The sequence below is a fragment of the Manis javanica genome, chromosome 18 (assembly GCF_040802235.1).
Source record: "Manis javanica isolate MJ-LG chromosome 18, MJ_LKY, whole genome shotgun sequence".
Taxonomy (NCBI): domain Eukaryota; kingdom Metazoa; phylum Chordata; class Mammalia; order Pholidota; family Manidae; genus Manis; species Manis javanica.
Window position 1 is genome coordinate 19,838,663 of NC_133173.1, and position 15,314 is coordinate 19,853,976.

General features: G+C 35.0%; 1 protein-coding gene across 4 annotated transcripts in view; it reads right to left on the bottom strand.

Moving 5' to 3' along the window:
• Window positions 1-15,314, bottom strand: part of UBE3A (ubiquitin protein ligase E3A) — a 99,002-nt gene that overhangs the window by 51,559 nt on the left and 32,129 nt on the right. For 2 of the 4 annotated variants that reach the window (XM_017645908.3, XM_017645891.3), the window contains one exon: window positions 13,195-13,239. The exons of 1 other annotated variant lie outside the window; for it this stretch is intronic. In XM_017645908.3, the coding sequence (XP_017501397.1) occupies window positions 13,195-13,196 (2 nt within the window). In that variant the 5' untranslated portion in view covers window positions 13,197-13,239. Of the gene's footprint in view, window positions 1-13,194; window positions 13,240-14,773; window positions 14,939-15,314 lie in introns of all 4 variants that reach the window. One more of the 4 variants, XM_073227110.1, reaches the window with a different exon arrangement.

The window sequence follows — 15,314 nt, forward strand, 5'->3', positions numbered from 1 at the left end:
ACTTAGCCACCAGTAGGTCAACAAAGAAATCAGAGGCAATCAAAAAATATCTACAGACAAATGAAAACAGAAACACAATATAAACAATGCCCAAAGTTACCAGAAGGAGGAAATAACAAATATCAGAATGAGAATAAATGAAATAGAGACCACAAGAGATAGATGAAAGTAAGACCTGGTTCTTTGAAAAGACAAAAAAAAAAAATTATAAACCATTATTAGCCAGATTCATTAAAAAAAAAAAAAGTGTGGGTGGGGAGGCAGAGGGGGAATCTCAAATAAAATCAGAAATGAAAGTTACAACCAAAACCACAAAAATATAAAGGACTATAAGAGATTACAATGAAAAAATTACATGCCAACGAATGGGACAACCTAAAAGAAATGAATTGTTAGAAACATACAGTATTCCATGACTGACTCTGAAAGAAATAGAAAATTCAAACAGATTGATTAATAGAAATGAACTAAACAGTAATCAAAAAACTCCCAACAACCAAAATCCATGATCAGATAGATGACTTCACAGCTAGGTTCTAGCAAGTATTTAAAGACTTAATACTTACCTTCTCAAACTATTCCAAAACATAAAAGGGCAAAAAATGCTTCCAAACTCATTCTATAAAGCTAGTATCACCCTGATCAAAACCAGACAAACTACACAAGAAAATTACAGACCAATACACCTAATGGGCACTGATGCAAAAATCCTCAACAAAACATCAGAAAACTGAATTAAAAAATACATTAAAGGATCATTCACCATGACCAGGCTAGTATTACCATCCAGGTTTACAAGGATGGTTCAATAACCACGAGCACAAATTAATTAATGTGAAATACTATTAACTAAAGAATTAAAACCATATGATCATCTCAACAGATGCAGAAAAGGCATTTGACAAAATTCAATACCCATTCTTGATAAAAAGTCTCACCAAAGTGGGTACAGGGAACGTATCTCAACTTAATGAAGGTAATATATGACAAACCCACAGTTAACATAATACTCAGTGGTGAAATGCTGAATGCTTCTCTTCTCAGATCAGGAACAAGACAAAGATACCCACTCTCACTGCTTTTATTCAACACAGTACTGGAAATCCTAGCCACAGCAACCAAAGAAAAGAAAATAAAGGGATCCAATTAGCAAGAAAGAAGTGAAACTCACTATTTGCAGATGGCATAATACTATTTATAAAAAACCCTAAAGACTCCACCAAGAAACTATTAGAATTAATAAATGAATTCAATAAACTTACATGATACAATATCAACATCCAGAAATATGTTGCATTCCTATATACTAACAACAAAACAACAGAAAGAGAAATTAGGAAAACAATCCCATTTACAATTGCATCAAAAGAGTAAAAACCTAGAAATAAATTTAATAAAGAAGGTGAAAGACCTATACTCTGAAAAGTATAAGATACTGACAAAGACTGAAGAAGACACACGTAAGTGGTAAGCTATCCCATGCTCATAGATAGGAAGAATTAATATTGTCAAAATGGCCATCCTGCCCAAAGCGATTTACAGATTCAAGGCAATCCCCTTCAAAATAACAATGGCATTTTTCAATGAACTAGAGGAAAGAATCCTAAAATTTACATGGAACCACCAAAGACTGAATAGCCAAAGCAGTCTTGAGAAAGAATAACAAAGCTAAGGTTATCATGCTCCCTGACTTCAAGCTATACTACAAAGCCACAGAGATTAAAACAGTACTGTACTGGCACAAGGTGGAACAGACCCCATACATAGATCAATGGAACAGAAAAGAAAGCCCCAAAATAACCGTAAATATATTCTATTAACCTATAACAAAGGAGGCAAGAATATACAATAGGAAGAATAGTCCCTTCAAAGAATGGTATTGGGAAAACTGGACAGCTATATGCAAGAGAATGAAACTGCATCAGTCTAACAACATACATAAAGTAAACTCAAAATGTATTAAAGACCTAAATTTAAGACATGAAACCATAAAACTCTTAGAGAAAAACAGGCAGGAATTTCTTAAACATTAGCATGAACAATTTTTTTCTGGATACACCTTCCCAGTAAGGGAGAAGAAAGTAAAAATAAACAAGTGAGACTACATCAAACTAAAAAGCTTCTGTACAGCAAAGGAAACCATCAACAAAATGAAAAGGCAACCTACTGCATGGTAGACTATATTCACAAATGATTTATCTGGTAAGGGGTCAATATGCAAAATACCTAAGAACTCACACAGCTCAACACCAAAAAAGTAAATAACCCAATTTAAAAATGGGTAGAAGACCTGAATACACATATTTTCAAAGAAGATATACAGATGGCCAAAAGTCACATGAAAAGATGCTCCACATCACCAATCATCAGGGAAATGAAAAGCAAAACCACCTCATACCAGTCAGAATGGCTACAATAAGCAAGACAAGAAATAAGTATTGGTGAGGATGTAGAGAAAAGGAAACCTTCATGAATAGCTGGTCAGAATGTAACACCATGCTCCCACTACAGAAAACAGTATAGAGGTTCCTAAAAAAAAAAAAAAAAATAGAACTATCACATGATCCAGCCATTCTACTTCTGGGCTGTTACACAATGAAAACAAAATCGCTATCTTGAAAAGGTATCTGCACCCCCCTGTTCAATACAGCAGTATTTACAATAGCCAGACATGTCGGCAACCCAAATGTCCATCAATAGATGAATGGATGTAGACATGCTATATATATACAATGGAATATTACACAGCCATAAAAATTAATGACACCTTGCCATTTCCAACAACATGGTCGGACCTAGAGGGTGTTACACTAAGTGAAGTAAGTCAGACAAAGACAAATACCATGATTTCACTTATATGTGGAATCTACAAAAATCAAACCAAAACAAACAAAATAGAAATAGATTTACAAATACAGAGAACAAAGTGGTGATGCCATGGCTGGAGTGGGGGTAGGTGGTAGCATGGTGGTGGGCAAAATTGTTGAAAAGGATAAAGAGGAGCAAATTCCCAAATGTATATGTAAGTCATGGGATGAAAAGTACAGCATAGGGAATATAGTCAATAGTATTTTAATAACTTTGTGTGGTGACAGACGGTAACTATATTTAACACTTTGTCGTGGTGAACATTTTGCAATCTGCATAATTGTCAAATCACCATGTTGTACACCTAAAACTATTATTGTCTGTCAAGTATTATTCAAAATATTTTTTAAAAATCTAATAAATGAATGCAGTAAAGTTGTAGGATATAAAAATCAACAAATGCAAAAAACAGCTGTTTCTATAAACTAACAATGAAGAATCCAAAAAGGAAATTAAGAAAATTGTAAGTAAAATACTTACAAGTAGACTTAATCAAAGAGGTGAAAGACTTATAACATAGTCATACCTTATCTGCAGGATGTACGTTTCAAGATCTTCAGTGGACGCCTGAAACTGTAGATTGTACGAAACCCTATATATACTGTTTTTCCTTATGCATATGTACCTAAGATAAAGTTTAATTTATAAAGTAAGCATGTAAGAGGTTAAAAACAATAAGTAATAATAAAATATAACAATTATAATATACTGTAATAAAAATCATGTGAATGTGGTGTCTATGTCAAAATCTTATTGTACTGCACTCACCCTTTTGCTTGTGATAATGAGATGATAAAATGCTACATGATGAGATGAAGTATGAATGACACAGACATTATGTTTTGGGCTACTACTGACCTTCTCACTGTATGTCAGAAAGAGGATCATCTCCTAGACCACTGCTGACTATGGAAACCTTAGAAAGTGAAAGTGCGGATGAGGGGGAATATTGTATGTACACTGGAAACTACAAAATATTGCTAAAGAAACTAAAAAAGACACAAACAAATGGAAAAACATCCTGTGTTCACAGATTATAAGATTCCATATTGTAAAGATGCCCATACTATCCAAAGTAACCAATGCTATCAATTCCATTTCTTTACATCCCAATGGTATTTTTTTCAGAAACAGAAAAAAAACAAATTCTAAAACCACTCCAAAGGACTCCAAAAAGCAAATATAATCTTGAGAAAAAAAAAAAACAGACAGAGGCCTCACACTTCCTATTTTGAAACATCTCAGAAAGCTAATATGGTCAACAGTCTGGTACTGGCATAAAGACAAGACACACAGACCAATGGAGTACCACAGAGAACCCAGAAATAAACCTTTACATATGTGGTCAAATGATCTTCAACAAAGGTGCCAAGAATACACAATGGGAAAAAAAGACATTCTCTTCAACAGATGGGGCTGGGGAAACTGGATCTCCATAGGCCAAAGAATGAAACTGGAGCCTTACTTTACATTACATATAAAATTTAACTCAAAATTGATGAAAGACCTAAACATAAAACCTGAAAACCATCAAACTACTAGAAAAAAACACAGTGGGACAGCTTCACGACATTGGATTTGGCAATGCCTGGCACCAAAAGCACAGGCAACAAAAACGAACTGACCCACAGGACCAAACTGATCTTAAAAATTTCTGTATAGCAAAGGAACAACCAACAGAGTGAAAGGCAATCTATGGAATATTATCTATTTAACTTCTTGGGTCTAAATACTCCCATGTCAGAAAGTAGAGGAACCAAAGGGATGAGGCTGGAAGATACCAGAGGAGCCACGAGGCATCTCCCAACAACAGAGAAGAACAGATGGGATGAAAGAAACAATCCTAGCATACAAAGACTGCAACCCAAGGTGTGTGATTTAATAAAAGCTTCCAAAGGTAAAACAGCTCAGGTTGGCATGCCCATGAGAATGGGAAGCAACCACAAGGCAGAAGTGAAGGTTTTGAAGATCAAATGATTGGGGAATGAAATGCTAAGGAGTTGAAGGGTAACCATATAAACAAAAATGGCTGGAGAACTGGAATAGAATAGTAGAGTATGAGCTTCTCAAAGACTGAGAAGTTACTGGGAGATCACTAGACAATAAAAACAGGTAGAGAATGAGAGCCAGAAGGCATAGCCTCAAAGAAACAGAGATTACTATGCTGAGATAATAGAAATAGTCCAGAAGCATCTGTGGAAAATAAGAATAACAAAGAGTGTGTAGGAAATGAACAAGTCAAGGCTTATTACACCTGTAACACAGCTTCTTTATCTAGTAATACAGTATTTTTTCCTGCCAAGTCATCACTTTTCACTCCTTATTTTACTTAACCTAGCTTAGAAATGCAGACTTTTTGGAAATGATTTACCATGGGCTTTCAGAATACTACCTCCCGATTTCCTCCTGTCTCTCTGGCTGCTCTTCACAGATTCCCCTTCTAATTAGACAGTTTTTGTTTGGGTAGTTTCGTCTTTTTTCAAGGTTTTGGCAATACCTGGTGATTTTCAAATGTCTCCTTCAGTAGAGTTCAAACGGTGCTTGAGAATCTAGTACTAACACAGGTTCTCTGGCTATTTTCTTATGAGCTCTTTCTTCAAGGAACTTACTGTTTAAAGGAGGAGAAACTTACACGATTTTAATATGATAGGTACTACACAGGTATGGCAAAATAAAAAGGGAACTTGGTCAAAATTAATCACAAAGGATGACTAGGAGATAGTGACAAAAAGGGAGGGAAGAACATTTTCAGAAGAGGGAAACAAATGAGTGAAGGTACAAAGGCTTGAAAACATGGTTGTATGACAACTGCAAGCAGTTCAGTAGCATAAAGCCTCCCAAGGAAGGACTCAAAAATATGAAGAGGCAGGGAGGAGCCAGATTATGGCAGACTTTATAAAACGTGATAAGGAATTCTGATTTTAGCCAGCAGAGGAGTAATCTAATAAAGGCTAATGACTTTCTCTGCATAAAAATGTACATATATTCCCATCCTGCAAGTAACTTCGTAAGATTCACACACCATTCATAAACCACTAGATAAGAGTCAGTAAAGGTTTTAAGCAGGTCAGTAAGGAAGTCAAATTTGCCTATATGATAATTCCATTTTCTAAACTGGGACCAAAAGTTGGCAAAACGAGAGACAGGCAATCCAGTTAGGTGATGACCACTGTAATAGATCAGGCAAAGAATGAAGCAGTAGCAGGAATGAAGAGGAGGAAACTGATGGGAGAAATATTTAAAAGACATAGTTTGCGGAAGTAAATGACTGGGAAGAGCTGAATACCTAGGTTTCTCTTATAGGTAACTGGTAAAAAGGTAGTGCTGTGAGCTGAAATGATAACAAGAACAGCGAGAGCTCATTTACATACAGTGAGTGATTTTTGTACATCAAGTCCCTTAATCCTCACAATTTTTGTAGGAGGGAGATAGTAGAAGAATCAAAATGTTCTGCTTCAAATAATTTGGGGGGAACAGAATTTTTTCTTTTTCACTCTTTTAGCTTTGAACCACATTTATAGTTGACAAACTCTATATAATAGAGGTTAGCTATTCCCAATACTGTTTCTTAATATCACTGTGAATGTCCTCAAATTAATATCAGACATCAAATCATAGTTACAGGAAGTTGAGAAAACACCAAGCAGGATAAATGTCACCCACCTCCCAAAAAACAAACAAACTATCATCGTAGGCATATGACTTTCATACCATTGATAATCAAAGATAAAAAAAAAATCCTGAAAGAAGCCAGGAGGAAAATACTTTATCTATGGAAAACAAAAATAAAAATTACATCTGCCTTCTCCTCAAAACTAAACACAAGCAAGAAGAGAATGGAATGAAATATTTAAGGTACTGAGAAAAAAATAACACCAGCCTAGAATTCTGTACCCTGTGATATTATTCTTTAAGGGTGAAGGAGATGTATTTTCAGCAAATAAAAATTGAGAGGACTTGTCAGTAGATGTTCCTTTTAAGAATGTTAAAAGTTGTTTAGAGAAGGAAATGATATAGATCAGAAACTCAATTCTATAAGCTACAGAAAGGGTAAGTAGAAGTAACATAACAACTCTTATTTTTCTTAATCTTACTTGTTCATCCAACAGTATATTACACATTCTCAAGCTCACAAAAAATTCACCCACATTCTAGACCACAAAACACACCATAACAAATTTAAAAGAAGAGAAATCATACAATGTCTACTCTCAGACAACAATGGAATTAAACTAGAAGTAAATAACAGAAAGATGACTGGAAACTCAAAATATGTGGAGATTTAACATTTCTGAATTACATGAGTCAAAGAAGAAATCACACAAGAAACTAAAAACTATTTTGAACTAAATAAAATTGAAAACACAACTTATGAAAATGTGTGGCATATAGTGCTTAGATGGAAATTTTTAAGTGTGAATGAATGTATTAGAAATGAAGATCTAAAATCAATCATCTAAAGCTCCCACTTAGAAAAATAAGAAATGCAAATTAAATCCAAAGTAAGCTGAAGAAAAAATTAAGAGCAGAAATCAATGAAATCAAAAAAAGGGAAATCAACAAAGAAAATTCAACAAAATCAGAAACTGATTCTTTAAAAGCATGACTAGATGGGTAATCCTCCAGCCAGGCTATACACAAATCACTAGTATCAGAAGTGAAGAGGGAACATCACTACAGATCCCATGGATATTAAAAGGGTAATAAAAGAGTACTATGAACGACTCTATGCTCACAGATTTAACTTAGATAAAACAGACCAATTCTTTGAAGAATCTGTCAAAGGAATAGACAACCTGATAGGCCTGTATCTAATAAAGAAATTAGATAAGTAAATAACAACCTTCCAAAAAAGAAAGCACCAGAATTAGATGGGTTTACTGGTGAATTTTCCAAAAAAGTTAAGAAATTACACCAATCCCCTTAATCTCCTTCAGAGTATACAAGCTATATCTTAATAGTCTACTCTGAATAGAAGGCTCAGCTTTCCTATCAAATTATGTAACGCATGTAGAGTATTCAGCACTGTGGCTTGTCAAATGGTAACCTCAAGATGTTAGGTGTTATTATCAAAGTTCTATGGGCTGTGTACATATAGATCAGTTTATTTACATATAAACTGATCCCAGAAAATTCTTCCTACATTTCTGCAAGGGAATTAAAAAGTCAGAAATAAACATTTTACATGAATTTAGTAATTTCATTCTTTTATATAATAAGTATTTACTGACTTTCTTTGTATGCTAGGCACTCTTATTAGGCTTCCATGCTACTTTTAAATGAGCTAGCCAACAAAGAAATCAGTATGAAACAAGTCAAATGACATTAAATCCTGTGAAGATAAACACAGCAGGGTAAAAGGAACAGAGAAGACAGAATGTGACCATTCTTTCATTCAAGTTAGTCAAGGAAGACTTCTCTGAGAAGACAGCCCTGAAGCAAGTGAGAAAGGAGCCCATAGTGGTATCAAGAGAAGGCTCAGAGACAATAGACATACCACCAAGACTTAGGGGCAAGAGCATAAAGCCTGTGAGTAGAAATGAACAAGAGAAATGGAAAGTCCACAGAAATGAAAGGGAGCTAACACTGGGCCTTGTAGATCTTTAGATTTTAAGAGGAGCAGGAAGGCTTTGAAAAGATTTGACCATAAGTAACAAAGTTTAACTTCAATTTTTAAAAGACCACTCTGGTTGCTACACAGAAAATACACTGTAAGGGGCAAGGATGGAAACAGCAAGACTACTGGAAAGCAATTTCATTCTTTTGGCAAAGGATGATGGCTTTAATCAGAGTGAAACAGGTGGACATGGTATTAAAAAAAAGTGGTTGAATTATTGATACTTTGAAGTTGGAGGCAGCAGGATTTGGTGATAATTTCAGTGAGACAGAGAGAAATGAAGAATGCTCCCAATGTTTTGGAAGACGTGGAAGAAAAAAGAAGTTGCTGCTGACTGAAATCGCAAAAAAGATTATAAGAGAAGTAGATTTGAGGATGAAAATCAGGAGTTCTAATCTGTATTGTTAAGTTTGAGAATCAGACATTCCACTATTGGATATATGAGTCTACAATCCAGAAGGCTAGTCAGAGTTAAAGATGGAAATATATGAGTTGTCAAAGCATACAAGTAAAGTTCTTCCCCAGAGATAAAGAGCAATGATGACCTGAGGACTAGGTCCTGGGTCATTCCAACATTTAGGGAAAACTCAGTGTTTATTTCAATACTGTGCTAAATACTGAACCAGGAATCACTTTGTCCATTGTTCTTGCTCCATTTACTCTTACAGTTGAAAACATAGCTTACATGTTAGAGATAGGGTCTAAGAGTAACTACCAAAGATGAGAAATCTTAAGTTACTAGAAATCATTAATTAGAGTCTTAATTACTACGTGCAGAAAAGATTCTACTATAACTTATATATATATATTTAAACAAAATTCAAGTACACACATATGAATCCAGAATATACATATACTGAATAAAAGATATAGGGTCATTATGTTAGTTCTATTTCTAGGCCAAACTATATAAAACGGGATGCAGCTGTTCAAAATTTGTACTATGTTTTTCTGCATCCTAGGAAATAGGCAAGACTAAATTGCTAAAAAATATATTCTTTAATTTTACAACAATTACTATTTAAAATACACTAAAGGTGTCCCTAGTTAAAAGGTGACAAATACAAACAGGTTTCTAAGCAACAACAGCAACAAAAAGCTTCAATAAATGTAAGACATTGTCGTTAATCAAACACCTTAAAATTCTCAGGTAAAACCAAGAATACAAAAACCTATTTTGTAAATCAAAACTCACAAGTTTATGGCTGAACAAACCTGTACCTATTCATCTTATTGAACTACTTACTGCCTGGTTATGGTTTCCATAGGTATAGGAATTGAGAAATGGTGGCAGACATGTAGACTAAAGAGTTATATTCTCATAGCAATTACAGCTAGAGCCTTAGACATCACCGTTCAGAGATCATGGCAGTTCTAATTTCCTATACCTTAGAACAGTCAAGTTAAATAGTATGACAGCTTGCTCACAACGAGAACTTAACATTAGAGTTTCACCTGGAATCTTGTGAAAAATACCCTATTATCCCTCACATTCTTGCCATCCTCACTTTACTACAAAAACACAAGCCTCATCTATCCTTTTCCATTCTTTACTCGAGTCGTTCCCCTAACCTATTCCACCAAGATCTCCTCAAACACGTTTGTGATACAGGCTGTCCCATATCTTCAACTGCTTTGTATAATGATTCCTCAACCACGTAGCCTTCATTAAAGCCTGACTTACTCCCCAAAGCATTGCTTATTCTGCAACCCTTTTATGTGAAGATTTCACAGGTAACTAGAACCCCCATGTCAATTATTCTAAAAACCTGTATTAAAATAAACAATGCCCACCCCCTAAAAAAACAAAACAAAACACAAACACAACACTTCTAATTTGAAACATATTATCTATCTAAGTATCTTCTGCCTTTCCTCTCTGTTCTGGTAAATTATACCCACATACTGAAGGCTCTATTTTGGCTCCAGTCATTTATATCATCAGCATGGTGACTCAATGTCTGTGCATGATCTATCCCAATACTTCAGCCTTTCAAAAAAATACTTAATTGTTTAAACTGGAGGGACATCCACTGCCTCTATTTCAGACAATCACTACTTTAAGCATATGAAATAACCCAACTTCTGATCACCATCTATCCTTACAAATGTTTCACTTATACTGAACAAGCTCTTTGACAAATCAGGCTTTTTGTGACCAAAGTGACACCTTCATTTGGCACAACAGTCTTTCCAATCATGGCCATCACCAATGACACAGAAATGCAGCTACTCGAATGTTAACATCCTAAGCACATTGCTACTAGTAGTTCTGTCCTATCTGCTCTGCTAACCCTAAAACACCATGCATCTTCTTCTGACTATTAAACAGTAGTCTTTAAAGTATGATAAATTCTCGAACCTCAGCTGGCCACTCAGTAGCACGAGACTATCAATAATATTTGGCCCACTTCTTCATCCATTCCCCACAGTACTTTTTCAAGTTTTGGTAGTGTTCTCAAATCCCCTAACCAAACCCTGATGATGTTCCACAAAACATTATTCAAAAATGTTTCATAAAAAATTACAATGGTTATCACCTCACTCCCATCAGATGGCTATTACCAGGGGGAAAATTATAATCACTGACAAGAATGAGGAGAAATTATAACCATTGTATACTATGGGCTGGAATGTAAAATGATACAGCTATTGTGGAAAACAGTAGGGAAGTTCCTAAAAAAATTAAACAAAGAGTTACCATACAATCCTACAATTCCACTTCTGGGTAGATAGTCAAAGAATTGAAAGAGGGTCTTAAAGAGATATTTGTACACTAATGTTCATGACAGTATTATTCACAGCAGCTAAAACAGGGAAGCTATTCAAGTGTCCATCAATAGATGAATGGATAAACAAAATGTGTTACATACGTTCAACAGAGTATTATTCAGCTTTGAAACAAAGAAAGTTCTGACATATGCCACAACATGGATGAACCTTGAGGACATTATGCGAAGTGGAAATAAGCCAAACATAAAAGGACAAATACTGTATGATTCCATTTACATGAGGTATAGTAGTTAAAATCACAGAGACAGTAGAATGGTAGTTTCCAGAGACTGGAGAGAGGGATGAATGGAGAGTTATAGTTTAATGAGTACAGTTTCAGTTTTTAAGACGAAAAGAGCTGTGGAGATGATGGTCGCTATAGAGTTACACAACAATATGAAGGTACTTAAAACTATACCGTACTGCATACTTAAAAATAAAGATGGTAAATTTTCTTATGTTAATTTTACTACAAAAACAAAATAAAAAGGATACATGGACACATAAATTTGAGAAATACATTTTATAGTCCTTTGGTGGAGATTTCACAATACACATCACAACTTTAAAAGATTTCCACTATTTTCAGTGAAGAAACCTGCTGTTTAAGCTCCATTTCCCAAACTTACTCAACAATCACACCTCCTTTTCAGGAAGCACCTAATATCATCTCAAAGGAGAGAAAAACAGTGGTGTAGGAAACCTAAACAAATTTATTGAGAAAATAAAGAGTTCAGGCATGAATGACTTGACTTCCCTACTCTTACCTACAAGCAAGTTTAACATCGCATACCTATCTTTACCTCCTAGTTTCAGAAGATGAAGGTCTTTGCTCTTACTCAAGAGCAATCCCACTACCTATATTTTCATTATAAACTGTATTACCTCAAAAATGTTGCTTAGAGGTTACCTCGCCTATTATCATAAACTTCTTAAATTCTCACTTCTAATCACTTAGGTCAGGCCTATTTCACTTTCCAAATATTTGTCTTAAATACAGAAAACTTTACCTTGAATTCCTATTATACCATTGCCCTTGTTAAGGTTCTCACTAACTGAAGTCCTGGTCACCCTATCATCATATATTTCTCTTCACAGTGTTTCCCTGTTGCTAAAATCATTAAAAATATACATCTGTCTAACAAGGTTACTATCCCTTATGAGGCAAATTCTTTACTCCCAAATTAAGAGACACAGTCTAAGGCCCTTCACATAGCATGCAAGGCCCTAGTCCTTTCTTCATTTTCCTGCCTTTACGTCAGTCAATGATCAATCCTCAGCTGTTCCCTACACTCACTATGCTGCTTTATAACTTTGCTCATGCTTCTGCCTAAAACAACTCTGCCCATGCTTCCAGCTACTTAACTCCCATCACACTTCAAGATTTAATTCAGCCTTCCCTGGCCACCCCTGTTTCCCTGCCATCTGGATTAGGTTCCTATAGATACCTTAGTACCCCCGTATTCATTTATGTTCCCATTACAACCTGGGTATCATACCACAATGAAGAAAAAATATGCTTCTGAGTCTTTTGCCCAGAGTAGACTTTACATTTCTGGAGGTTAGAAACTCTTGCGCATCTTTGTATTCACAACACAGCACCTGATGCCTTTACACATAGTAGGCACTTGGTAAATGATTGTTAAACTGAATGCCTTCCCCATCTCTCTCTTTCCCTCCAACTGCTAGGTGAGCAAAAAGAAAAAAATTCAGGAGTATACAATTACCATCTCTAAGTAGAGATCTAGTGACATGTTACAATAGTTTAGAGGTATTTGTTTGGTAGGGAAAAAAGCAGATACATTCTTATGCTCCAATCTATTTTTTAAAGCATTATTCTCTTGAAACTGGAAATTATTTTCACATAAAGTGATACCATTTTAAAGCAATCTAGGGCAACTTAAAAGACACCACAGCCTCAACCAATTTACACTTACATTCGGCTAGCTTCGATGTCGTCAGACTGAGGTTCTCCTGGCGATCTGTGAAATGCAATTGAGGAAAGTTAAGCAAAATTTTCCATATTCCAGTAAGGGGCAGACATGTTATTTTGGAAGGCAAATTTGAATACAAAATTTCATTGTTAACACTTTTAAAAGTAAAGACTTTAACATGAGAAAAGAGTGTGCAGATCAGATTGCCATATGACACATTTATTGTTAAGGCTGGACAAATAAAAAAATTCACTGCTTTTTTTCCTAAGGCAACTATTAACACTGTATTAAAATACGAACATACAAACCAGTATAATATATCTTAATTATTCACAAAGCCAAATATTTATAATAAAAACATACAACTATGAAACTTTCTACAGCCAAGCATCGGTTATCCAATGTATCAAAGATACTCACTGATATTCACAGTCCCAAAGTTTTAGATAAAGTGTCAGCAAATTACTGCCTGGGACTACAAGCTGAGACCTAGGTTAGCTGCCTATTTCTGTACACTTTTATTGGAGCATAGCCACACTCATTCAATTTTGTCTATGGCTGCTTTCACACTATAAGAGCAGAGCTGAGAAACTCAAAAGGGACATATTGCCCAAAATGCCTAAAATATTTATTATCTGATCCTTTAGGAAAAAAATTGTTAATCTCTTCTCTAGATTACTCAAATTTAATTCTAATACCCACAGTAAATTCTGAGACACTTTAGTCAGATTTACCACCCTGATCATGATTATCTTGATTCAATAATGAAGTTAGATTTCCTTGAAAACACACTGGCAGGATATACTGTCAAAAGTGTATCGTCATCGGCCTGGCGTATTAACATTTTGCTACAGGTAACTGTGAACTGACTTCAATTATAAATAGTTAGCAGTTATTTTCTATTACTTTTAATATACTGCCATCTTATCAAGAAATACTCAAAATTCTAATATATTAATAAGTCTTTCATTTTCATTTTGGAGTACGAACCAGTTCTGCCTATTCCTACCACGCTGTTAAAAAAAAAAATTCCTGTTACCTTAGTCATTTTTACAAACAGTATCAGTCAGTACACATTGAGGTGAATCATAACACTGATTTCTTACACCTTCAAATAGGTAACATATATTTTAGACATCAAAGCTAAATTTTCAAAATGACATTACAAGGACTTGACTTGTGAATTTATCTGACTTGAGACTTCTAAGTTTGAACTTTAACAAAAAGTCTTAAAATCAGAGCCACCAGGAAAAGAACATCAAAAAAACTGCTTCAAAACACACAAATAAACAAAAGATGTTTCCACATTTCTTAGCTTTTAAAAAGCTCACCTCTTCATCACTTTCAAAATTACCCTTCACTGCAGTTTCAGAGTCCAAGGACAAGAATGAACCAAAAAAAAAAAAAAAAAAAGACTCCAGAAGACTTGCAGTATATTTACATTTTCAATTTTACACAAAATTATGTTAGAACTAAAAATTGGAGCATACTGGAGGTGGCAGTGACTTGGCAGTGACACAAATGCAAAAATTTCACTCCACCCTCTCCCCCAGGGAGCAAGCAAATCACCTTTGTGACACACCTGGTCTCCACCAGCCTTGTGGGTAAGTACCCCAAGATTGCTTCCAAACTTGTATCTCTCAGACAGAAGAGCTAAAAACTGATGATAACCCCATGTACCAGCTGACTCATTTTTGAAAGTGCGACCCTTCAGCATCAGATGTCATACTGTAAGAGGCAGAGCAGGCTTGCAAAACAAAAAATAAACCTGCTGGCACTAAGGGAAGAGAGGCAGATTAGCAGCTTTCAAACATGTAGGCAGCAAAACTTTCAAAATTAACAGGAAAATAGACAGAGGGGGAAAAAAACACAGTGGTAGGAAAATTAAAATGCTACTGCAAAAAGGAAAGACACAAGCAAGAAGGCAAGAAGGCAAGCAAATCTGCGTCTTAGAAGCATAATATGCAACTGCTGCAGTTTTGAGATTCTGAAATGGGATAGAGATACATCATCAAATGGTAACACATTCTATTTTCCAATTTCTGTTCCCTAAACAGATACATAAACATTAGCATCAAAATATTACCAAATCATTGTAAATATGTGGATTATCATTTAATATT